Here is a 22,466-nt window from a genome sequence, read left to right as displayed (position 1 = left end):
AAAATGTCAATCTTTCCAATCAAGTGGTTGATTAGGGCCAATGACTGCATTTTAAAGCTGTTTTGGTCCGGTCTTTGTTAACTGTCAACTTTTCGGGAATTTCTGGTTGAATTACTTTATGGGGTTGGTTCATATCTTTAAAGTCGCGCCAGTCAAAACTCATAAAAAGAGACATTTTAAGTTATGGTTGCCAGAACTTCATTGAAGGTTTCCACATTTAAATAAGCGCCCTCTATACAGGTTCATATCAGGGGATGCAACTCTAACAATAATCCTTGTAACAGTATAACTGAATAACTTCCCTTAGACCATTACTCATAACATGATACGATACTACAACATGATTTTCTTATATGTATAAAGCGAGCACTTTCAAAATCGTCTTTTCTAAACCTAAATGTGCAAAGGTTTGGTACTTGACATGTAACATTTGGTATAGTGGTCTTCTATCAAGTGTGTTCAGATTATGACCCTAGGGTCGAAATTGGTTCCACTCTAAGGCTCTTTTGTTTTCCTTACATGTATTTGGTGACTTAAAAAAATCTTGTATAAAGCAGCAAGGTCCAGAGGTTTGATGCGTTTCAAAACACTCATCGTTGCCAAGCTTTTTTCTATATTTGATATAACATTATAGAGTGGTCTTCAACCAAGTTTAATAAATGTATGCCCCATAGAATCGTAATAAGCATCAGCCTGACTAGTTTTCTTTATATGCATACATTAAAACGTGTAATGCAGTTTGATATGAATAGTGATGATATTACGCTTTTTAGTTTGAAGTTTTAATGACGAATACATGTTTTGTGTCACATCTTTCGCCATGGTTCAATTTAAGCGCCCTTAAACCGGTTTTAAACCCCAATGCTATGTTTTGCATTAAACGTTTAAAGGCGGCGAACCCAGCTCTTGAGTGTCCGCTTGCGAAAATACATGCTAAAACATGTTTTCGGGGGCCACATGATTGATTTACTATGCTTCACTTTATTGAAAGTAATGCAACCGCGTTCGCACAAAAAGTATCGTTGTAAGTGGGTGTAATTTATAACAATGATTGTACATTTGTTTTTGTTTTAGTAAGTTGTTCGGAAAACATTAATTTAACGATTGAAGCATATTAAGTCATTAATAAAACGCCTTCAATACATATCAAGTAATATACGGATTAATCGCAGAACTGTTTTACCACCGAAGTCAGTCGTTAACAAATCGGGAAAATCTCTAGAATTCCCTCCGTGAACGTTGATGGCTATAACAACATCTGCTTATGTTTTATGCTATAACAATGAAAAATAAGTTTGCCTCTTTTAATAATTATAAATTTACTATGCGCTGCAAGAAGCAAATCGAGAAGAAATTGTATGAGATCATATCCTAAATTCACAGTCTTGAATTTGCCGATTCGATATACCTTTTAGTAGGCAACGCATAAATTTCTTATAGTTATCACATGAAGAATTTATTTTGGAATAATTAGAAAACGCAACAAAACATCACAAAAATCAAAATGCAAACACTTAACTGAATTCGATAACATGTCGATCAATAGGTACTCTTATGAGCATGAAATATACAGATGAATATGTAGGTGGGAACTTAATTTTCACAACCTTAGTCATTTCTTTTGACAGTTAATGTTTTCATTTTGACTCAAGTAATTGGTGTACTGTAAAAAGTTGGTACAGAACTTTGTTTCAACCCAACTTGGGTGTTCAACACCAACGAGCGTTTGGTTTTCATCAGCAGCAGCAGCATTGTTATTATTATTACTGTTATTATCATAAGGGTTAGAACATAATTGATATTTGTGTTGGTTATGATGTCTTTGTCGTGTGACTTATTGCAAGGCAATGTCTTTCATAAAATAAATACACGACCTTGAAGTGATCATATGAATAAAACAAATGATCTCCTACTAATGCAACTAGGGTTTCTCCTTATGTACATATTCCATGAAATGCGTTGGTCAACGTGGGTGATAGAAGGGCAAATATTAATACTAAATCAAATAATTTGATATGTTGTAAAACAGGTGAGATTCGCTTTTGTTATTCGATACAAACATGTTTTGTCATGGTTACTTTGGATAAGGAGAAATGTAGACGCGTTCTGAATGAGCTCTTTAAATGTATCGTTGTTAACGGGGTTTATGTGATTTCCTTGTATGTATTAAGACTTTTATTATATTTTCCTCTAAACCAGCAAGCCTAGACGTTAGGTATTTGTAATGTGACATCGAACAGTGGTCCTCTACAAAGTGACAGAAGTGGCCTCATCTCGGGATTCACCAGTTTTACATTAACTTATACAGTCTAAAACACAAATCCCATGCTTTTATATTTGTTATCGGGAGCCACTAGTAATATTTAAACTTACATAGAGAAACGCTTTAAAACTTAACAATTGTTCTTGTTTGAAACCGCCCATGACTTTCATGAAGTAGGATGCATGATCTAGAGGTCATCTACACCGAATGCTCAAATGATATCCCTAGAATCAAAGATGCCCACTTCACAAAGATTACATTTTTAATATAGATGTACAACACAATAACCTATTAAATAACCTATTTAATCGTCTCTTCAACAACACTGTCCAGGGCGTTCATAATAAGTATGTAATATCAGATATTGGTCATGTACAAAGTTTGGTAAAAATGGTCGTTTAAACTGGCCGCGACCCAGGTGTCAAATGTTTACTTAGACTTATAAGCAAAATAACACAACCTGTCTTCTCTTAAGCGCAAGTCCCAAAGGTGTTATAGTTTCTATGTAATACCAGATGGTGGTTCTGTACAAAATTAGACATACTTAACAGGATATTTAAACTATGACTCATTCTTGAAAAGTAGACCCAGAGGACGGACCTCAAGTTGCGTACCATTGAGCTACAGTTTCTAAGATGAGCTCTCAACGTTTCTCTTGTTGCGTCTTGTGAAAGTCGATACTTTGTATTCAATTGCTCACAATCTTATATCTTTACATATTTTTTACAGGGTTTCTTGGGGAATTAACGAATCCATATGGCGTCATCACAAGCCCTAACTACCCAGGGGATTATGAAAGCTACACTGATTGTGAATGGGCCATCAGGGCACAAGAAGGCAAACGGATCAAAGTGCATACTCATTTTTATCACTTTATTGTTAGAGTCGAATAATAGGCAGTTTTTGTTAAAGGGATCTTTTCACGATTTGGTAAATTGACAAAATTGAAAAAAGTTGTTTCAGAATCGCAAATTTTCGGTTTAGTTATGATATTTGTGAGGAAACAGTATAACTGAACATTTGCCATGGTTTTATATAGCCATTATATGCATCTTTTGCCGATTTAAAAATCTAAAAATTATAAAGCGTTGCAAAGCGAAACGATTGCATAATTTGGAGAGTTCTGTTGTTGTCGTTTATATTTGTGAAACTACGAAGATTGCTTATATCAAGTATAAAATACGCCTGCTATGTATGCTTGGCAGGATAGCTCAGTTGGCTACTGCGTTTTTACTTCAGGATTCCGGGTGTCACTGGTTCGAGTCCTGCTGAGGGCTACTTTTTTTTCCTTTTTTTAAATTTTATTTTTTACTGTAGCTTTTAAAATTTAATGTTAACATTTATCAATATAAAGCATTTAATGACAAACTTCAAAACATGCCAAAATCTATGAAAAGGCCCCTTTAAAACATGTGTGTGCTTTTATAAAGTACATATTCTTGATATTTTTTTTCAAAACAAACGCGCATGCATGGTTCCTTATAAGGCATATTGATATAAAGTTATGCAAGTGTAATTGTTGTTATCATCAAGCATTTAGCATTGCAAACGTTATGCTCCCTTTCTCCATTTAGAACTTTCACAATTGAAATATGGTACGTTATGTGACATGCAGCATAATGGGTATTTCGTCACCTATTAGATAAGACCCTATTCTTGAAATCTAAAGTAGTATGTGTTTTTAATTGTGAGCGTTAGCTCACAACTAAGGTAGAGAGGAAGTTTTGCAAGTCAGTCTGCTTAAGCTACGCTAGGAACGATAACTGCAAGTCTACTACGCTAGGAACGATAACCACTGCATGTCTACACTACCTGCAGTAAAATTATGCAGACGACGAATGCTAGGAGCGTCTGCTTTGCTACTGCAGAGTGTGTATTTAATCAATAGTGTTTACCAGCTTGTAAGAAGACATTGACCAGTCTAGTGTTTTCATTAAAATCTGTACATATTAGCTGCTTTCAGGGAACACGGGGCTGAATGCATGTCAAATAACATTAGCCTGTGCCCACTGATTACCATGTGCAATGCGCACAAGCTAATCAAGGGTGACACTTTTTGATTTTTTTATGGTGTTTTTCGTTTAAAGACAGTCTCTGGTATGAAGCTTAAATTATCTTTTTTTATTAATGATTTGAAAAAAAAAACAACAACACTTCAACCTGTGCTTTAAGACACACTCTTTATAAATTTGAATGGGGAGTGTTCATTTCAAACTTGCGATATAAAAAGCTTTAACATGATTTTGAAAACTGAGTTGCGTCTAAGATTATACAATAGCGAACAACTTCAGATTACTTGACTTTTTATCACTGTATTATAAGTTTCAAATAATAGACAGCTTGTTATGTTTGACCGTTACTTTAAGTGCTTAAAGCGATAAATGTGCAATGTTTTTGTTAAAACATGTTTGGACTTTTATAAAGTACATATTCTTGATAATGTTCTCAAAATAAACGCGCATGCATGGTTCCATATCAGGCCTTTTGATATAACGTAATGCATGTGTAATTGTTGTTATCATCAAGCATTTAGCATTGCAAACGTTATGCTCCCTTTCTCCATTTAGAACTTTAACAATTATAATATGGTACGTTATGTGACATTCAGAATATTGGGTATTTCGTCACTTATTAGATATGACCCTATTCGTGAACTCTAAGCTATTATGTGGTTTGTTTTTTTCAGGTACAAAGTCGCATCGCATAAAACAAATCACACTCGATCAATATATTGTGATTGCTTTTCAGTTGGACTTCACTTACTTTAAAACGGAGGATTGCGAGGACAACCTAGAGATCTTCAATGGGCCAAGCATCTCCTCTCCCTTCATTGGAAAATTCTGCGGGAGCGCAACACCAAGTGGATTCAGATCTCAGTCGAATAGTGTATACTTTGTCTTCCAAACAGACGGGAGCGTTACATATCGGGGTTTCAGCCTGACCTACGTGTTCTTCACACAAGGTGGGAATTCTTTATAAGAAGTATTTTTTAATTTTAGTGGTCTTTTACAGTTTTAATTATTTCAACTATATTAGTTAAGGATTTTGTAGGTAAAATGTATAAAAGGTGTCCTATTTTACACTTAGCAGAAACAATATACAATACTGGATCGTTTCAGAAAAGTGTTCACTTGTTCTTCAGTCTATTTCTTGCTCTAATTACGAGATATCTAGGTTTAGGCTTGCTTTGTTTAATATTCGTACATATGTAAATTGTATGGCTATAATAAAACAATAATAGTAAATAACAAATAAAAGGATATCAACTTATATGTAATATTGGGGTATTAATGTTATTAAACTTATTCATTTATTGCTTTAATGTTTAAAATGATGTGTACATCAGAATTAAAATAATAAAGTCTGCATAATGTTTAACCTGCTGATACAATATCCGATAAAATTAACAATACTATGTTATAACATTTATTATAAAATCCTAGACAAACGATTATCAATTCTTACTTAAAATTGATATTCTCAATACAAATAACACGAATATATTATGACATAACTGCGCGTTTGCAAGTGTTTATATGGAAATATAGGCAATAGAAATGGTAATTTACTCTTCTTACAGCGAAAAGGATATCTAGTTTAATTATCAGTTTAATCGTTTTGCAATATCAACAAACTAAAAAAACATTTATTAAATGAGTTAGTTTCGGCAGATTATTAAGATCAGTTAGTATTGAATATCTAAAATAAATATATGTATTCGTGCATGTGTCTCAGGCACAAGGAAGTTATCATCGTTTTTCTTAAAACATTATATGTTAACACTCGGAATGTACCTTTAGTTTCAAGTGTGGCAATTGGCAAGACAGCGATTCAGACGGACACGGCTAACGAGGATTGGTCGTTTCTAGCTGTTGATGGATTGAGCGACACGTGCTCAACGACAACGTCCATTAATGCAGAATGGATGCTTGATCTGACTGAGTATTACCTCATCGAAGAAGTGTCCATACATTCTTGTATGACTTTACTTTTTAATATATGAACGACACAAATATGCGGAATGCATCGCTTTATAAAATAAACCGGGTTTTACTGGTGATGAAAAATGGGTGTACAACGTTGTCATTTAACTCATTTACACTGGGATTTGAAACTTTGAGTATTGTTTTGTTAAATATATATTCTAATGCGTCTTAGTTATCGTGAATCAAGTAGAATAATTCGATATGAGTTCCGCTGCAAAATCCGGGTCCCTCGTATAATGCAGCATAAGGCGCGAAGGACCTCATAAACTTCGCTACACACTGGCGCGCGTACGCGCGCAGGCGCGCACGCACACACACACGAATTTGCACCCACAAACACGCACGCACATACACTCATAAACACACACACGCACGCAAACTATAGAGTTAACGCATTGTCGGTTTGAGAAGCATTTATCAGTAGCATTGTCTCTTTGAGTATTTAATTTATAGTCAAAATGGTTTAATGTTTGGTGTGTAATTATAATTGCTGTAAAATAATGATGCCACCGACCAAGGCCTATAATAATGCAGACTATTGCCGTTTTTTAAGTGTTTTTCGTTTACAAAACGCTTATGTCCTGATAAATTTTAAATACATTTGTAAGTGCAACTGAAAGTCAGTTAAAACTTCGAACGTCATGGTTATTGTCTGGGTTCAGTGAGCACGATCTATAGCTTTGGCCTGCAATTTATCAGAATTATGAACCTTTATTCTGAGAAAAGTAAGCTTTAGGTTAGCGTAGGACAACTCCATATCTCCAGAATCACTACATGTATTCAATACAAACAGATGTCTTTGATGACATGTGATAAAAAGATGTACCTGTCTAAAACTTATTAATTATACAAGCAATATTGAAGATTTATGCCAAATTTGTACTTAAAGAAATCAGTTGAATGTCAATGTGCACCTGGTAAGTATTTCTGTATTTACTATGTGCCAGTCATTTATTTGAAACTGCATGTGTATAAAGGTTCATTAAAAACTTCACTGGACAATCTTGAAAGCAATGACCAGTATTAAAGTGTTATATATAAAAAAAATTCTAAATGTTCATAATAAAGTTATTATTAGCCCCTTACATAATCCACTGCACGTACTATAAATTATCAATATCCGTGCCATTATATCAGGTGATTCTTTAGGTGAAATGCTGTAATTTTGGTTTACAAAATGTTCTTATGGCTGCAAAAAATAAAGCATATTTGTACTGTAATGGGCACCATCAGCATTTCTAAAACGTTGTTTATTCATTGCCATTTTCACATGTGTTACTAATTACTATATATTGAATCACACCACTTTGAACAGGACCAATGTAAGAGGTATTTGTTCTCGTATGTTATACTCCATATTAAAGAGAACCCACCGATGGTTATGCATTTGGTATTATCATATTGACACAATACATGTTCATAATGTTGTTTCATTAATCCGTCTTACATGTCATTTCATTTAAATCGTCTAAACTTTGCAGAACAGTGTTGCATCGTGGGTTAGGATTGGGGTAATACAATTCAGTTTATAAAATACATTACATAAAGTTCTAAACAACAAGCATTATTTTACTTGTTAAACAATTGCTCGCAAGTTAAAGATAATCAATTCAGGACATTGTCCAAACATTTTCATCACCTACGCCGCATTTGGGTAAATTGACTGTTGATATTTGATTATATTTTATAATTATTATACCAGAGTTTTAAGACTCTTTGACTATTTCGATTAAACTGGTTCAAGATTGATAAAATCATTACACACACTTAATATATTACAGACATTTTGTTCGAAAATGCAGTTTCTACTTAATTGGTAAATCACAAAATGCTTTTAACTTGCATAAATTGCATTTATTTTACAGCAGTTGAAGCAAAATCCTATGAAATCGAAATGGGACTGGCACGTGGTAAGTACGAGGCTGCTGCCATCCTGAGCCCATCTGCATTCAGCTCAGCCACGTGGAGACCCACCAGCAAAGGTCCTTACAGACATGTCAGAGTAATGGCGAAACCACAAAATCAACCTCTGACAATCTGCGAGCTCCAGATCAAAGGATCTGAACAACCAAAGACACCTCGTGAGTCAATGTCATAGCATAAACCATTATAAGTGTTTTTCGCGTCAACTAGATGTGATTTAAATCATATAAAGGGCGATGCTTTATATTCAGCATCTTGATGCAGATGACATGGGCATATTTTCAAGTTGATGCACTCCAATTATTTTCATGAAGTAATTACCCTTTCATTTAAATTGTGACATATTTGAATGAATTTATCGTATCCGCTCGGGATCTTATCAACTTAATTAATGTTGGAATTTAAGGACATTTCGTATGCAACATGCATGGTGTATATATATCGTAAATACATATAATGCCTTGTTTGTTTGTTTCCATGCTTATTTAACTCATAATTTGATAAAGCGCATTATCGTTTGGCAGCCATCAGTGTTCTTCATATTCTTGTTTGCAGATGGCGAAAATGGTGCGATTAGTTAAGTACGTTTAATGACATATCAAATGCGGATATAAATTTTTGTTTTCCTAAATTAAATAAATGTATATGCATACTGTTTATTTAACCATTTGACATATGTTTATTTCCTGCGGTTTTATTTTCCTACTGTATTTGCATGATGAAATATTAACTATATGATGCAATATTCTTAATTTTTTTGGTAAAAAGAAGGGATGGAGTTGACCCTTGTTCGTAATTTAATTTCATCGTTCTTCAAAAAGCTGTAAGTCTGTTGCTCTGGTCTCCTTCCTACCATTGAGTAATTAAATTGTTATCGTTTTAATTCCCCTTTATTATCGTTTAATTTGAGTTGCAATGCTATGAGGTTAAATTTTATTTGCAGTTATATGTATCATGAATATTGCTAGGCCAAGTGTGAGGTTGAGCGCTATAAAACCGGTTTAAAACCCCAATGCTTTGCACTGACCGTTCGAAGGCGGTGACCCCAGCTATATTCTTCTATGTGTGTATGTTGTTTCGTTTTGTGCTGTTTCGTACTGTTTTTGGCAATTGGTCACTTGCCTTAAATAAAGGACCAACATATTATATATATATAATGAGATACAATACTGCTCCAGCAACTGGAGTTTCACTTCTTTATTTTAAATTATAATAATGGGTTCCTACTTGATCAATACTATTTTGAGCAATAATATTTTAAACATGTATGTTTATCGCGTTCTCATAAATTACTATGATAACATGTATGGACAAGTCAAAAGTTCAATGTTATACACATCGATAATATATTGATATTTGGGACTTGGGAAGATGGAACATGAGCGGGATGGCATATAAACGGTTTGGCATAGACAGTTACGTCCGATAGAGCATATATCATTTTTACAAAAAATAAACGATGTAGAATATTTCCTAGAGAGCAATTGGCTGATATTACTGCTTCGCTGTCGTATATTGATCAGTGGGTGTCGTCGTTCTATCACAGATTCGCCTGTCTGATATTTCTGCCTCGCTGCGCTAATGATGAGCAGTGAGTTTCGTCGTTCTTTCAAAGGTTCGCCTGTCTGATAATTCCGAATAGTTGCGTGAATGTTGATCACTGAATGTCGTCCTTCGTTCAAAAGCTCGCTTACTTGCGAACTTCATTATAGTTTATGATGCATTATGTTTTAAATGTATTATAATGGATTAGATTTTAAATGACATATTGTGTGGGGGTTGTTTATATAATAGGAACCATTGCCATTTCCTTTGAAGCATCTTTTCACCCTGTTTTACGAAAAAAATATGTTTGGAAAAAATAGGTCGTGGAACATTTATATATTTATATATCAGATAAAGTTTAATACAATTAATAACTTTTTTGAATTTCAGCATTCCGGGTTTTCACTGGTATCGCTATGTCGAATCCTCCTCTCCGTACAGTCGCACCTGTTGAGAGTCAGATAGAGTGCTCGTCGATCTGTCTCCGTCAAAAAATACCTGCTTGTGTGACAGCACAGTTCGACCAGGCGGAAAAAAGGTGCGCACTGTTTGACGGATGCGAGCACACCGATTCCCCGGGTAATGAAAAAAAAACAGTTGTGTTCGCCGTTGCTGCTAACTGCTTTACAAAATAACATTAATTTGAATTCCCCCAAATGAATATTATTGCAATGATCCTTTCATCGAGTAATATCAATTTGTCAGTAAGACGATTTGTCAATAGAATAAAATGAATCAACGATAACTTTTGTAAGATAAAACACTATATTTGCGGTTAAGATAAACGGTTTTAGAAGTATCACTAACATATGCACAATTGTATCATTTATTAAAATAATTCACACGTTCTACGGCAAAATGGCATTTTCGCGTAACAGTTATTTATTTAAAATATGACATATAATGTCTCTGTACAGATTTTTATTTTTGAAGCCCGCTGTGTTTAGCATCAAACGCTTTTATAACTTTAAGTTTTGTATACAAATGTTCATAGAACCTATGAAAGCTATTAGCGTCCTTTCACCCCAGTCAAGAGCAGAAGTTGCGTAAATGCCATCGACGATAACAATAAACATAGATAGAAAGACATTAAACGTTGTATCATTACCGCGAATTTAGTTTGTGTCTATGGTGGCCCTTAGAACAGATTTCAGCAAAGTTGTATTAATGGGCGATCGGTAGGGATATGAAATATTTCTCTTTTTTAAACTATTACTATAAGAACTTTTGTATTACAATTTATTTAAACATGTTATATGTTTCAATAATAATTGAGAAAAAATATGAGAAAATGCTGTTGTTAAAATGTTCCGTGTTTATTGTGCTTGTATTATTTATTGATGTTAACAATATTTTGCTGACAATTTTTATGAAACTTTAAGATCTTAAGTTTAAATATTTCGGTTTTGTATCAAATTAGGAGGCGAAGACAGTTCCCGCATTACAAAGTCATGTTTAATAATGCAATCCAAATCAGCGCAATATACTATCTTTACAAATCTAACAATCTAATTACATTTTCAACCATTTTAAAATATAAATAAGCAGTTTAATCAAGACATTTTATTGCACACATTTCATTTTTTAATTTGCAAATATTTATTTTTTTAAATTAAAATTGTTAGGTTGTTTGTATCTTAACTATTTTATGTTTATAATTAATGTTTTTTTAACATTTATTGTTTTGTTTTACTGATATGACATTGTTTCCATTCAACTTATATATATATTAGATTTATTATATAGGTAATTGCTCATTATAATACAAAAATGACAGTGGTCCACACGTAAAAAGATTAAATGCATGTCTATGACCTAATAATATCGTTTAATGTTCGATTGTTTAACTATTTGCATTATATAGTAGTGATACCTGACCTAGTCAACGAAACAAACTTAATCTTAATACATATGAATTACAACCTTTGTGAATAAAATGTTTGTGATTGTTGTCATACTATTTGCACATTTTTTTATGCCCCGGATCGAAAGATCGGGGGTGTATTGTTTTTGGCCTATCTGTCATTGTATGTCTGTCTCCCAAAACTTTAACCTTGGTCATTACTTTTGCAATAGTCAAGATAGCAACTTTATATAAGGCATGCATGTGTATCTAATGGAGCGGCACATTTTGAGTGGTGAAAAGTCAAGGTCAAGGTCATCCTTCAAGGTCAAAGGTCAAAAAAACAAATTCAAAAACTTTAACCAAAACTTTAACCTTCTTCATAACTTTGTAATATTGAAGATAGCAACTTGATATTCGGCATGCATGTGTATCTTATGGAGCTGCAAATTTTGAGTGGTTAAAGGTCAAGGTCAAGGTCATCCTTCAAGGTCAAAAAGTCAAATTTATGGCTTCAAAGCGGCGCAATAGGGGAATTGTGTTTCTGACAAACACATCTCTTGTTTAAACATGTTATTGCTTGCTTATGTACATATTATGCTTTATCTAAAGTATGACAAAACTTCAAAAGAAAAGAAATTTTAGCTATGGCTGATAGAATCTCCAAATATTAAATTGTAAATTGGTTACACCTTTAATCGGTTCATGTGCAAAAAATACTTTTTCCTTCTTTAAAAGGAGGACTTAACCTGATAAGTATCTTAATCAGACTGTGCTGTGCGAACAGACTGTAATATGCTAACTATTTATAAGGTCATGCATTGATTCATTGCTGCTTAATAGAAAACCTGACCCGTTCTTCATTTAACACTTTTGTGATTGCGATCAATGTACACGATTTGAATATGTACGTTGTGTTTTACAGTGAATTTTCAATATGTCTATACATGCTGTTGACCGTTGATATATTTTGCAATGAGCAGTTTTTTAGATAAAATTTCAAGTGAAGAAAGCAACCCCTGATAAAATAACCAGGTACAGAATAGTTCACTTCTTCCATTTCTATAATTCCAAAAAACCTTGTATTACAGCAAACTAATAATTAAACATTTTATAAACATAATAAAAATGTGGGACAATATGAGCAAATGCTGTTCTGAAAATGTTTCGTGTATTATTTACATGTATTATTTATTGATGTTTAAAAAAAAATGCCGACAGTATTTTTGAAACAATAAGAACTACAGTGTTCAAATTGTGGGTTTTGTATCAAATAAGGAGGCGAAACAACAACCCGCTTTACAAAGTAATATTTATTAATGCGATAAAAAGTGCGCAAATTATAAAAATTATTAAGCTAACAAGTTCAATATTCTTTTACACATTTTAAGATATAAATAAGAAGTTAAATTAAATAAAAACATTGCACAAATTGTCATAGTAAATGTCCACATATTATTGTTTCAATAAATATGTGTGTTGTGTTGTTTGTTAATTCGATGTTGTCTTTAAATATGTTTTCTTATTACTGATATGACATTTTTCCATTCAATTTTAATTGTTTTTTATGAACGTTGTTTACCGCATATATATTTTATATTGAGTTCTTGAAGATTAATTTTCATGTAAACAAGACAACCCTTGATAAAAACAAACTTGCTTTAACAAAATGAAGTTTTTAATTAATTATTTTAATTCCAGATTGGTGTTAAGCAGAAATTTAATGTTATTAAATTTTTTGAATATTTCTAAAAAAACTAACTTTGTCTATTTCTAGTGTTGACCACACAGATTTTCAAAGTAAATGTCCACATACAATTGTTTCAATAAAAATGTGTGTTGTGTTGTTTGTTAATTCAATGTTGTCTTTAAATATATTTTCTTATTACTGATATGACATGTTTTCCATTCAATTTTTATTCTTTTTATAAATGTTGTTTACCGCATATGCATTTTATTATGAGTTCGTTAAGATTAATTGTCATGTTGACAAGACAACCCTTGACAAAAACACACAATTTGTTTAACAAAATGAAGTTTTTAATTAATTATTTATTGTAATTTGAATATTATATTAAAAAAACTGGGTCAGAATTCACGATAAAGATAAAAAGTGCTTGAGTGCATACCAATTGAACACACCCTAACACCATCGGCCCATTACATCAGTTACTGTAATAAAAGTTTGCAGGAAGAAAGTTGAGGTCTCGTTGCCATTATTGTCATATGGTACTTTATTTTTGTTGCTGTTTGCTTAATTGCGTGTAAAATAAATGTTTTAAATTTTGTAAATTAATAGCTTTACTTCACCACTAATCAATGTATATTGCTTGAAATTAATGTGGCTTCTTAATCAGCAATTAATTAAGTTTTCGCTCTTCTGATGCAGTATCGATTGATGAGGTAAATTTTTTACCTTATACATATTCTGGATTAGTTTAAGCAACCTTTTTTATTAAATGATTACAATTTGAAATGAATCAACAGAAAAAAAACACTGAATAAACTTATAAATGTACATAGAATGAAAACCACATTTTCTAACCCGGCACTAAATACAATCGTAGTAAATAAACCAAATCATACATGCAATTTTCACTAGTTGCCATTTCTCTTACAGTTTTCCATTTCAAATGTGTTTGTGTGTGTTTTGTTTTATTTTTCTTCATAAAATATGCATATATTTACTGACATTTTGACATTAGAGTTGTGTTTGTGGTTTGACATATTTCATGTGGGACAATTTCTATTGACGATACTAAGAAATACTTAAACAGATACGATACAAAATTGAATATTTGATTTAAGTGTTGTTTTAGAAGATCTTTTTTATATTGAGAAGGAGTAATTAGAAAATGTAATATGACTTTTAAACATTTAAATACAAGACGTAAAGAATATCCAATCAAGACAGTTTTGATAGCAATACAAACTTTTACATTTCAAACTAGGGCACATTAAATTTAATTAAATGTAATTTTGTCACGTGTGCTTAAGTGTTGTGTTTTGCTTATAAGTGTCTAAACGAAACTTATACTTTGACAGGTAGGAGATGAATAGGGCTCGGGTGTTTTTGTCTGTCATGCGTCCGTCTATGAGTCCGTCCGTGTTAATACACGACAAGATTGTCAGTGAAAGGTTAATACTAAATGTTAAGGGTTTATACTAAATGTTAAGGGTTTATACATCTGGTCCGCTGTATGCCTTTTTAATGATTGATTTTATTTTAATACAATATCAGGCTATAAGTTCCAAGTTCCAGAAGACTTGTGAAGTTCGTGACTAATTTTTTTTTAGTTTGGTTTGGTTGAGGTCAAACTTTGAGATATACTGTCAAAGGTGTCTTGAAAAAAATAGTGTAATGCTGTGAATATAACGCAAGAAGGATATCACAATTGATAGTTAGCTAAAATAAATTGTAGATCGCAAGCTAGAAATGATTGTATTAACTTGCACAAGTAAACTGTGTCAATGTGATATCTTGGGAATGTTGATCCTATTTTTTAAAGTGTAAGTTTTTATACAAATTAGTGTTATTTTTGTGCATATTTGTAGCTGTGCTCTTGCTTATTAATAAAATACACGTGTTATAACCTTGTTGTTTTTTATAGTTTGAAATTGACCCTCGTCAGTCCCATCGGCATTCTAAAAGCTGTATGTAGCTCTCTTAATCAATTTGACATATCTATTCACAGATAAACCATTGAACAAGGTTGCTTATTTTAAGGGGAAAATATTTACTGGATAACTATTCGGTTGTTGCAATAGAGTTGTCCTTTATTATTAATCCGATATTAATACTGTTTATATACACGTTTATGTTTAAAAAAAAACATCTTCATAAATATTGTCAAACATAAATCATGATCAGATTGAATATTTACGTGTTATAAATTAATGTACTTTTTTTTAATTATCATCAAAACAGTTTTCACTCGATTAGACAATATACAAATATGTCTGCATGGCTTTTCTTTTGTCTACAATATATTAAAATCCTCAACTAAATTAGTAAAACTATATTTTAGCTGGATTATGTAAGCTTTTCTTATTATCTGTTAATGCCATGGCTTGACCGTCGTCATCATTTGGCGTGTGGGCACTCCAGATGCCGCAGTATTTGCCAATCATCCGTGAACATACACATAACTTGTATCTTTATGATATCAATAAATGGTCATTACATCAACTTGAAAAAAGCCTTGAGGCACTTGAGACCACTTTAGAAGTCACAGTGTTGCCCCATCATCATGAAGCTAGGAAGACGTAGCTCTCACGAATACGTAGTTCTTCAGACGCTGCTCGAAGCCAGTCTCGCTCATAAATGTTCGGATATCGTGGCGGGAAATTCACATGGAATAAATTGTCGAACAAACAATAAAAACGATCAATTTGGATCTCATTAAACCCATGTTAACATACCACATCTAGCGTTAAAAGTTTGGCAATTGCTATAAGAAACACTGATTGTTTATGGGTTTATTTTATTTTACGAAACATTTTGCGAAATATTTGTTGATTTTGAGTATTTATGTTAATTGGTTTACTCTTGAATAGATCGCAAACGCTGAAGATCTTTAATGGGACTGATTATAAATTGATAGTAAAGTATCAAGTGCTCGACCGAGTGACTAGAAGCATAATCAAAGCGCTGAAGTCACTGAAATTGTTCGCTATTGCGTAATTTAAGACACAATTCATTTTTCAAAATTAATCACACGTTTGAAATGAACACACGCCATTCACATTTATGAAGAGTGTGTCATAACGCACGGGTCGAGCTTTGTGTGCACTTTTATCATCCTATTTATTTCATAGAGATAACTTAGACAAAATTAAAACAACATGGCCTTTTTTGGACGTTCTGAAAGCATAGAAAGTATGATGACAATGGCAGTGAGATTTGAATATAAAGACAATTTGCATTCACCATCATGTTAACTAAATATTGTTGAAATATCGAATACATATCTCACTAAGAATATAATTTCAGGATGAAAATTCACTTTACAAAACTTTTGATTTTCGACACCATATACAAATTCAAAATATACAAGAAGATCATTGATGAAAATAAATAAATAATAACTCTGCGAGCAATACTTTGTACTCACGAATTAGGTAGTCATCAAGACAGTCCATGTTGACTCGTACATTGCTGTTTATGCATTACTTGTGACCCTAGCAGTTCACAAGGCTGTCAACAACTCTTACCTAAACATGGGTAAAGATCACGCATGCTCTTTTTCTGCGTATCTGTTTTACTCAGCTTTTCATCTTAATCACTTTTTTATAACGCCAGCATACACGCATGAATATTTTCGAAAATTTCATAGGCTGATTCGAGATAAAAACCTCTGAACTTAGGCTATATCACTGTGTCTGTGCTCAGCGCAAAGGATGTAGTGACTGTTCAGTGTAAGGAATTCCGGACTACTCTTTGAATGTTCAAACGACACGAATTGTGGCCCAGTTACAATTACGCGTTAAATATTTATTTCGCAGAATTTCAGTTAGTTATGCTTTCAAGATGAGATAACAATCATTACCAAAATAATATAGTGTCACGATAAGAAGAAAATCGTTTAATTATCCAACCACAATGTTTGCCGTACTCCTTCAGCACGTCTGGAAATCGTTCCTGAACTCCTGGATAGGCTGCCCTTATTTACAAGTTTGCTATTTTGAATTCAATTTGAATCGAAAAGCATTGTGCTAAAATGTGCCAATTACAATTTGCAATGAGATTTTTAATGACCCGCGTCATGCGAAAGTGAGTCTTATTCTATATGCGCCCATAATAGATATATAGCCCACTCAGCCTGCTCATCTCTCAGTCTGGTCAGGAGATACATAATGAGACCATAACATATTTAGTGATTTTATAGCGAACAGCATAGCCTCTGACCAGACTGCGCAAATGCACATGATGAGTTTAAGAAACGCTGGTCGAAACGCGTAAGACCCATTTTTGCATGACGCGGCTATGAAAGTGTGATTTAAATGTGTCGAAACAAAACTGCGTTTAAATCAAACATTAACATACAATACATTTCGATAGTGAAGAAATATATTCATAATAAGGAAAGTCAAGGCACATATGATGTGCACTCCCGTAGTATTTTTTTTCTTTCTTACACTAATGTGTGGTTTGACACTGACAACACACATTTCATCGTTGAATATGCAACTTATAAGTGAAAAAAAACAACACAATAGTTCAACTTCGTTTTCATTTTATTTATTTATGTAGAAAAGTAAATTGCAAACTTTATTTCAAAGTCAGCGTTTACGCCGACTACATTTTAAAAAGATATTTCTTGTTCTATTTAGCCCCGTTTTCGGTTTTAGCGATTATAAATCATTTTTGAGGTTGTCTATAGTATACCTGTAGTAATTGGTGAACTCATGTCCAACGTTGCATAAATTGAAGACTGTGAATATAAACAAGTTTAACCATCTACTATTGCGTTGTTAGCACCCGTAAATACAAAAGATCGCTGCTATCTGTTGAGAACAAAAGAACGTTTCCCAGAAATTCCCGCTGTAGATGCATGAACGAGGTTAGGAAACAGATCATTCGTGTTATATTTAATTCTTTGTTATATTAGGTTTGAGCGATTATGAAGCATTTTTTGTTGTTGTCTATCGTACCCCTGATGTTATTGCTTAACTCATGTTCAACGTTTTATAAATTGAGAAAATAAACAAGTGTAACCTTACACAATTGCGTAGTCTTCCCGAATCTATTTAATATCCTCAGATTAAAAAGCGTAACCTGATACTATTGCGTTGTCATCACCCGTGCAATAGGACTCTCCCTTGTTTATCAGCAGCCGCATCTATTAATAGCCTCAGATTATAAATGGGCTGAGCAAAAATACTACGTCATGAAGACGCAGCAGGAAGTGGATTATTTTAATCATTCATAAACAATCTTAATCATTCATAAACAATCTCTTCGGCGACATGTATAATACAGTCATTGTTTATTGATATTTTATATATATATAAGCTCCGTTCGAAACTATTACATTTAACACGAGATTCATATAATGTTTTCATTTGTGAATGAATATAGTTGGAGAATTCAATCCTGTTGCATAAATTATACAACTCTTTCTCGCGCGGATGTGGCAGGAAATAGTCTCTCCGTAGATAAGCGAACCGTCTTGAAATTTTGATAACATTAGCTGGTCGCTAAGCGACCAACAAACGTGCATATTGAAATACACGGTCAGCGTAATTGGTTCTTTGATGTACATGTATTCATCATCACTTCGCCTCGGTAGTTGGATTGGAAAACAACGTTAATATTTTATCACGCCGTTGCTTTATTATTATCATTGGGACACTCATGCCAATTGTAAGGGATAAAACGCGGGTCAGCAAGTTGAACTGTTCCCTTTTTGCGTAGCACTCTGTAAGGACGTTTTCCTCTGAATGTAATAACCACTTCAAAACGTATTAGCTACGTATATTTTGTGTTTGTTTACAAGTACTATGGCGATACTTTATAAGACTAAAAACTGTTCATAAAGTGGCATTTCAAAACCAGTACATGAAATCTCAATCTAAATGTTAGATCATTCCGGTAAGTTATAACACTTTGCTTTAATAATACATGAACCATATTAGACTACAAACTGGAAAGTTAATTGCGCGAACATTTTAAGTTCGTGAAAAGAAAAATGAAAACAATTTAAAAACTAACCCCATACCTCTAAAAGGAAACGGTTTTCTTTTCTGAAGACCAAATGTAAACGAAGTTAACCAAAAAAAAAATTAAATCCTCATGGAACAAAGCTCATGTTAACAATTTAATAACATCATTCTAAACAGAATCGATTTCGAAATGTGTTTATCACAATCTATGTAGTTATTTTTATATTTTAATTAACCATAACGAAGGTTGTTTTATTCTGGCAAACCAAGTTGTTAAATTGCTTCGCCACTGATGTAATTTTAATGCCGCATCTTTCTCAAACAAAATAACGGGATCTTTATTTCGTTTACCACAGCAATTTTTCATTGTTCGGAAGGATGCAATAAAGTTTGTTTAAGGGTCATACATAAAACAGAATATTCAGTATTACATATCTTCTTGTTTGAGGTACACACTTCCTAGTGTAAACTAACAAAATAATATCGTACTTTGTGCTTAGTGGCCATATCAAACATTATTTGAACAACTTAGAAAATCGATATAAGACGTATTTTGTTTAAGCTGGCTTTTGGATTTGAATTATACATGTAGCAGTGGAAATTATATCATGCTGAAGGTGAGCATTTTTTGCGGTACGCTTTTAAAAACGGACGTTTTAGTAATAGAATATCTTATTTTTCGATTTTTTTTACCTTACTTATAGTTCGTATCATATTGTTTGGAAACTTTGGGAAATCGTGAAAACAAAACAGTTCTTTTTTTTTTAATCATCATACAATTTAATCATGATTAAGTATACACAATTGTATATTTTGTTAGATTGAAACACACGTTGTATAAGCTTTAACAAACAAATTGTATAAGCATTTACACATGTACAGGTACCAATATCGGGTAAATGCCAATTACGTCAATATTGTTAGATTAGAGTATATCGTTCTTAGTTTTTCACCTTATTTTTGACAAAAATAATCAAATACGTATTTGCAAGCAACGTTCACCAATGTTATGCGCAATTGTTATGATCGAGCATATAATTATAGTTGATATAATGTCATTTTGAAGATTTTTTTTAATAAGTCTTCTTTGTTTTCATCACCCACACCTCCAAACTAGAGGGCCATGATGGCCCTTAATCGCTCACCTGACTAACCAAAAACAATCCCAACCCAGTTTTCATCAAGATAAACATTCTGACCAAATTTCATAAAGATTGGATGAAAACTGTGACCTCTATTGTCTACACAAGGTTTTTCTAATATTTGACCTATGACCTAGTTTTTGACCACAGGTGACCCAAATACAATCCCAACCCAGATTTCATCAAGACAAACATTCTGACCAAATTTCATGAAGATTGGATGAAAACTGTGACCTCTATTGTCTACACAAGGTTTTCCTATTGTTTGACCTAGTGGCTAGTTTTTGACCCAAGATGACCCAAATACAATCCCACCCCAGATATCATAAAGATAAACATTCTAACCAAATTTCATAAAGATTGGATGAAAACTGCGACCTCTATTGTCTATACAGGGTTTTTCTATTAGTTCACCTAGTGACCTAGTTTTTGACCTAGTGACCTAGTTTTTGACCTCAGATGACCCAAATACAATCCCAACCCAGATATCATCAAGATATACATTCTGACCAAATTTCATCAAAATTGAATGAAAACTGCGACCACTATTGTCTACACAAGGTTTTTCTATTATTTGACCTAGTCTTTTACCTAGTGACCTAGTTTTTGACCCTAGATGACCCTTATACATTTCCAAGCCAGATTTCATCAAGATAAACATTCTGACCAAATTTCATAAAGATTGGATGAAAACTGCGACCTCTATTGTCTACACAAGGTTTTTCTAATATTTGACCTAGATTTTGACATAGTGACCTAGTTTTTGACCCCAGATGACCTAAATACGATCCCAACCCAGATTTTATCAAGATAAATATTCTGACCAAATTTCATAAATATTGGATGAAAACTGTGACCTCTAATGTCTACACAAACAAATTGTTGATGATTTTTCAATTATTTTACCTAGTGACCTAGTTTTTGACCCCAGATGACCCAAATACATTCCCAACTCAGATTTCATCAAGATAAACATTCTGACCAAATGTCATAAAGATTGGATGAAAACTGTGACCTCTATTGTCTACACAAGGTTTTCTATTATTTGACCTATTATGTGACCTAGTTTTTGACCCCAGATGATCCAAATATAATCCATACCCAGATTTGATCAAGATAAACATTCTGACCAAATTTTATAAAGATTGGATGAAAACTTTGACCTCTACTGTCTACACAAACAAATTGTTGACAGACGCACGCACACACAACGGACGCAGGACATCACACGGTCACATACGCTCACCATGTCACTGTGAGCTAAAAAGTCGGTTTTACAACGATCCTGTCATAATTGTGGCTTCTAGAATGGTTATAAAGGTTTTTCCTCAGCTTTGACCTGGTGGCCTAGTTTGTGAACAAACGTGAGCAAGATTTTAACTTGGCCTAGATATTTTCGAGATAAACATTATGACCACGTTTCATCATTTTAACGCTTATCTGACTTCAAGCTACACATATTGTCGAACACTTGACATAGTGACCCCGCTTTTCTCAGATTTGAAACTGGTCTAGGTATTGTTTTTATTGACCAAGTTTTAGCAAGATCCAGTCATTAATGTGGCTTCTAGAGTCGTAACAAGGTTTTCTCAGATTTGACCTGGCGGCCTAGATTTTGGACGAACGTGATCCAGATTTAATACTGGCCTAGATATTTCTAGATAAACATAAAGACCGCATTTCATCAAAAAGGATAGAAAAACGAAGCCTCTAGATTGATAATAGGCTTATAGGTGACACTGCCTTACGTACGATTACGGACCCTCAGTCTGAACAAATACAACTTCATTACAATTGAGTACATGTTAACAAAAGAGTTTAATAAAATTCCGCTAATTGAATCCAGACAATAACTCCATCAAAAATCATTAGAGAAGAACAACCTTACAATATTTGCATGTAAACCAAAATGTGCTTCTTCTGATCTCTTGCGGGATTCACTTGCTGCATCGACGAACATCGAGTAAGCTGGACCAATAAATGGGGAAAATCATTTAACAAAACCAAAAGAATAAAAAATTGGACTTTGGACGGACGGAGGAAATGGCAAGTATATGCTTCCCCTTTAGCGAGGAGCATACAGAAATAAAAGAATAGTG

General features: G+C 33.2%; 1 protein-coding gene across 1 annotated transcript in view; it reads left to right on the top strand.

Moving 5' to 3' along the window:
• LOC127881334 (tolloid-like protein 1) overlaps positions 1-11,285 on the top strand; it is a 29,601-nt gene extending 18,316 nt beyond the window's left edge. The window contains exons 5-9 of the mRNA XM_052429092.1: positions 2,993-3,114; positions 5,012-5,225; positions 6,064-6,240; positions 8,115-8,330; positions 10,108-11,285. Of these exons, the coding sequence (XP_052285052.1) occupies positions 2,993-3,114; positions 5,012-5,225; positions 6,064-6,240; positions 8,115-8,330; positions 10,108-10,352 (974 nt within the window). The 3' untranslated portion in view covers positions 10,353-11,285. The remainder of the gene's footprint in view (positions 1-2,992; positions 3,115-5,011; positions 5,226-6,063; positions 6,241-8,114; positions 8,331-10,107) is intronic.
• Positions 11,286-22,466: the final 11,181 nt, after the last annotated feature.

Source organism: Dreissena polymorpha, chromosome 5 (genome assembly GCF_020536995.1).
Source record: "Dreissena polymorpha isolate Duluth1 chromosome 5, UMN_Dpol_1.0, whole genome shotgun sequence".
Taxonomy (NCBI): Eukaryota; Metazoa; Mollusca; class Bivalvia; order Myida; family Dreissenidae; genus Dreissena; species Dreissena polymorpha.
The sequence above is the reverse complement of the archived record's forward strand: the minus strand, read 5'-3'. Positions and strand labels throughout refer to the sequence as shown.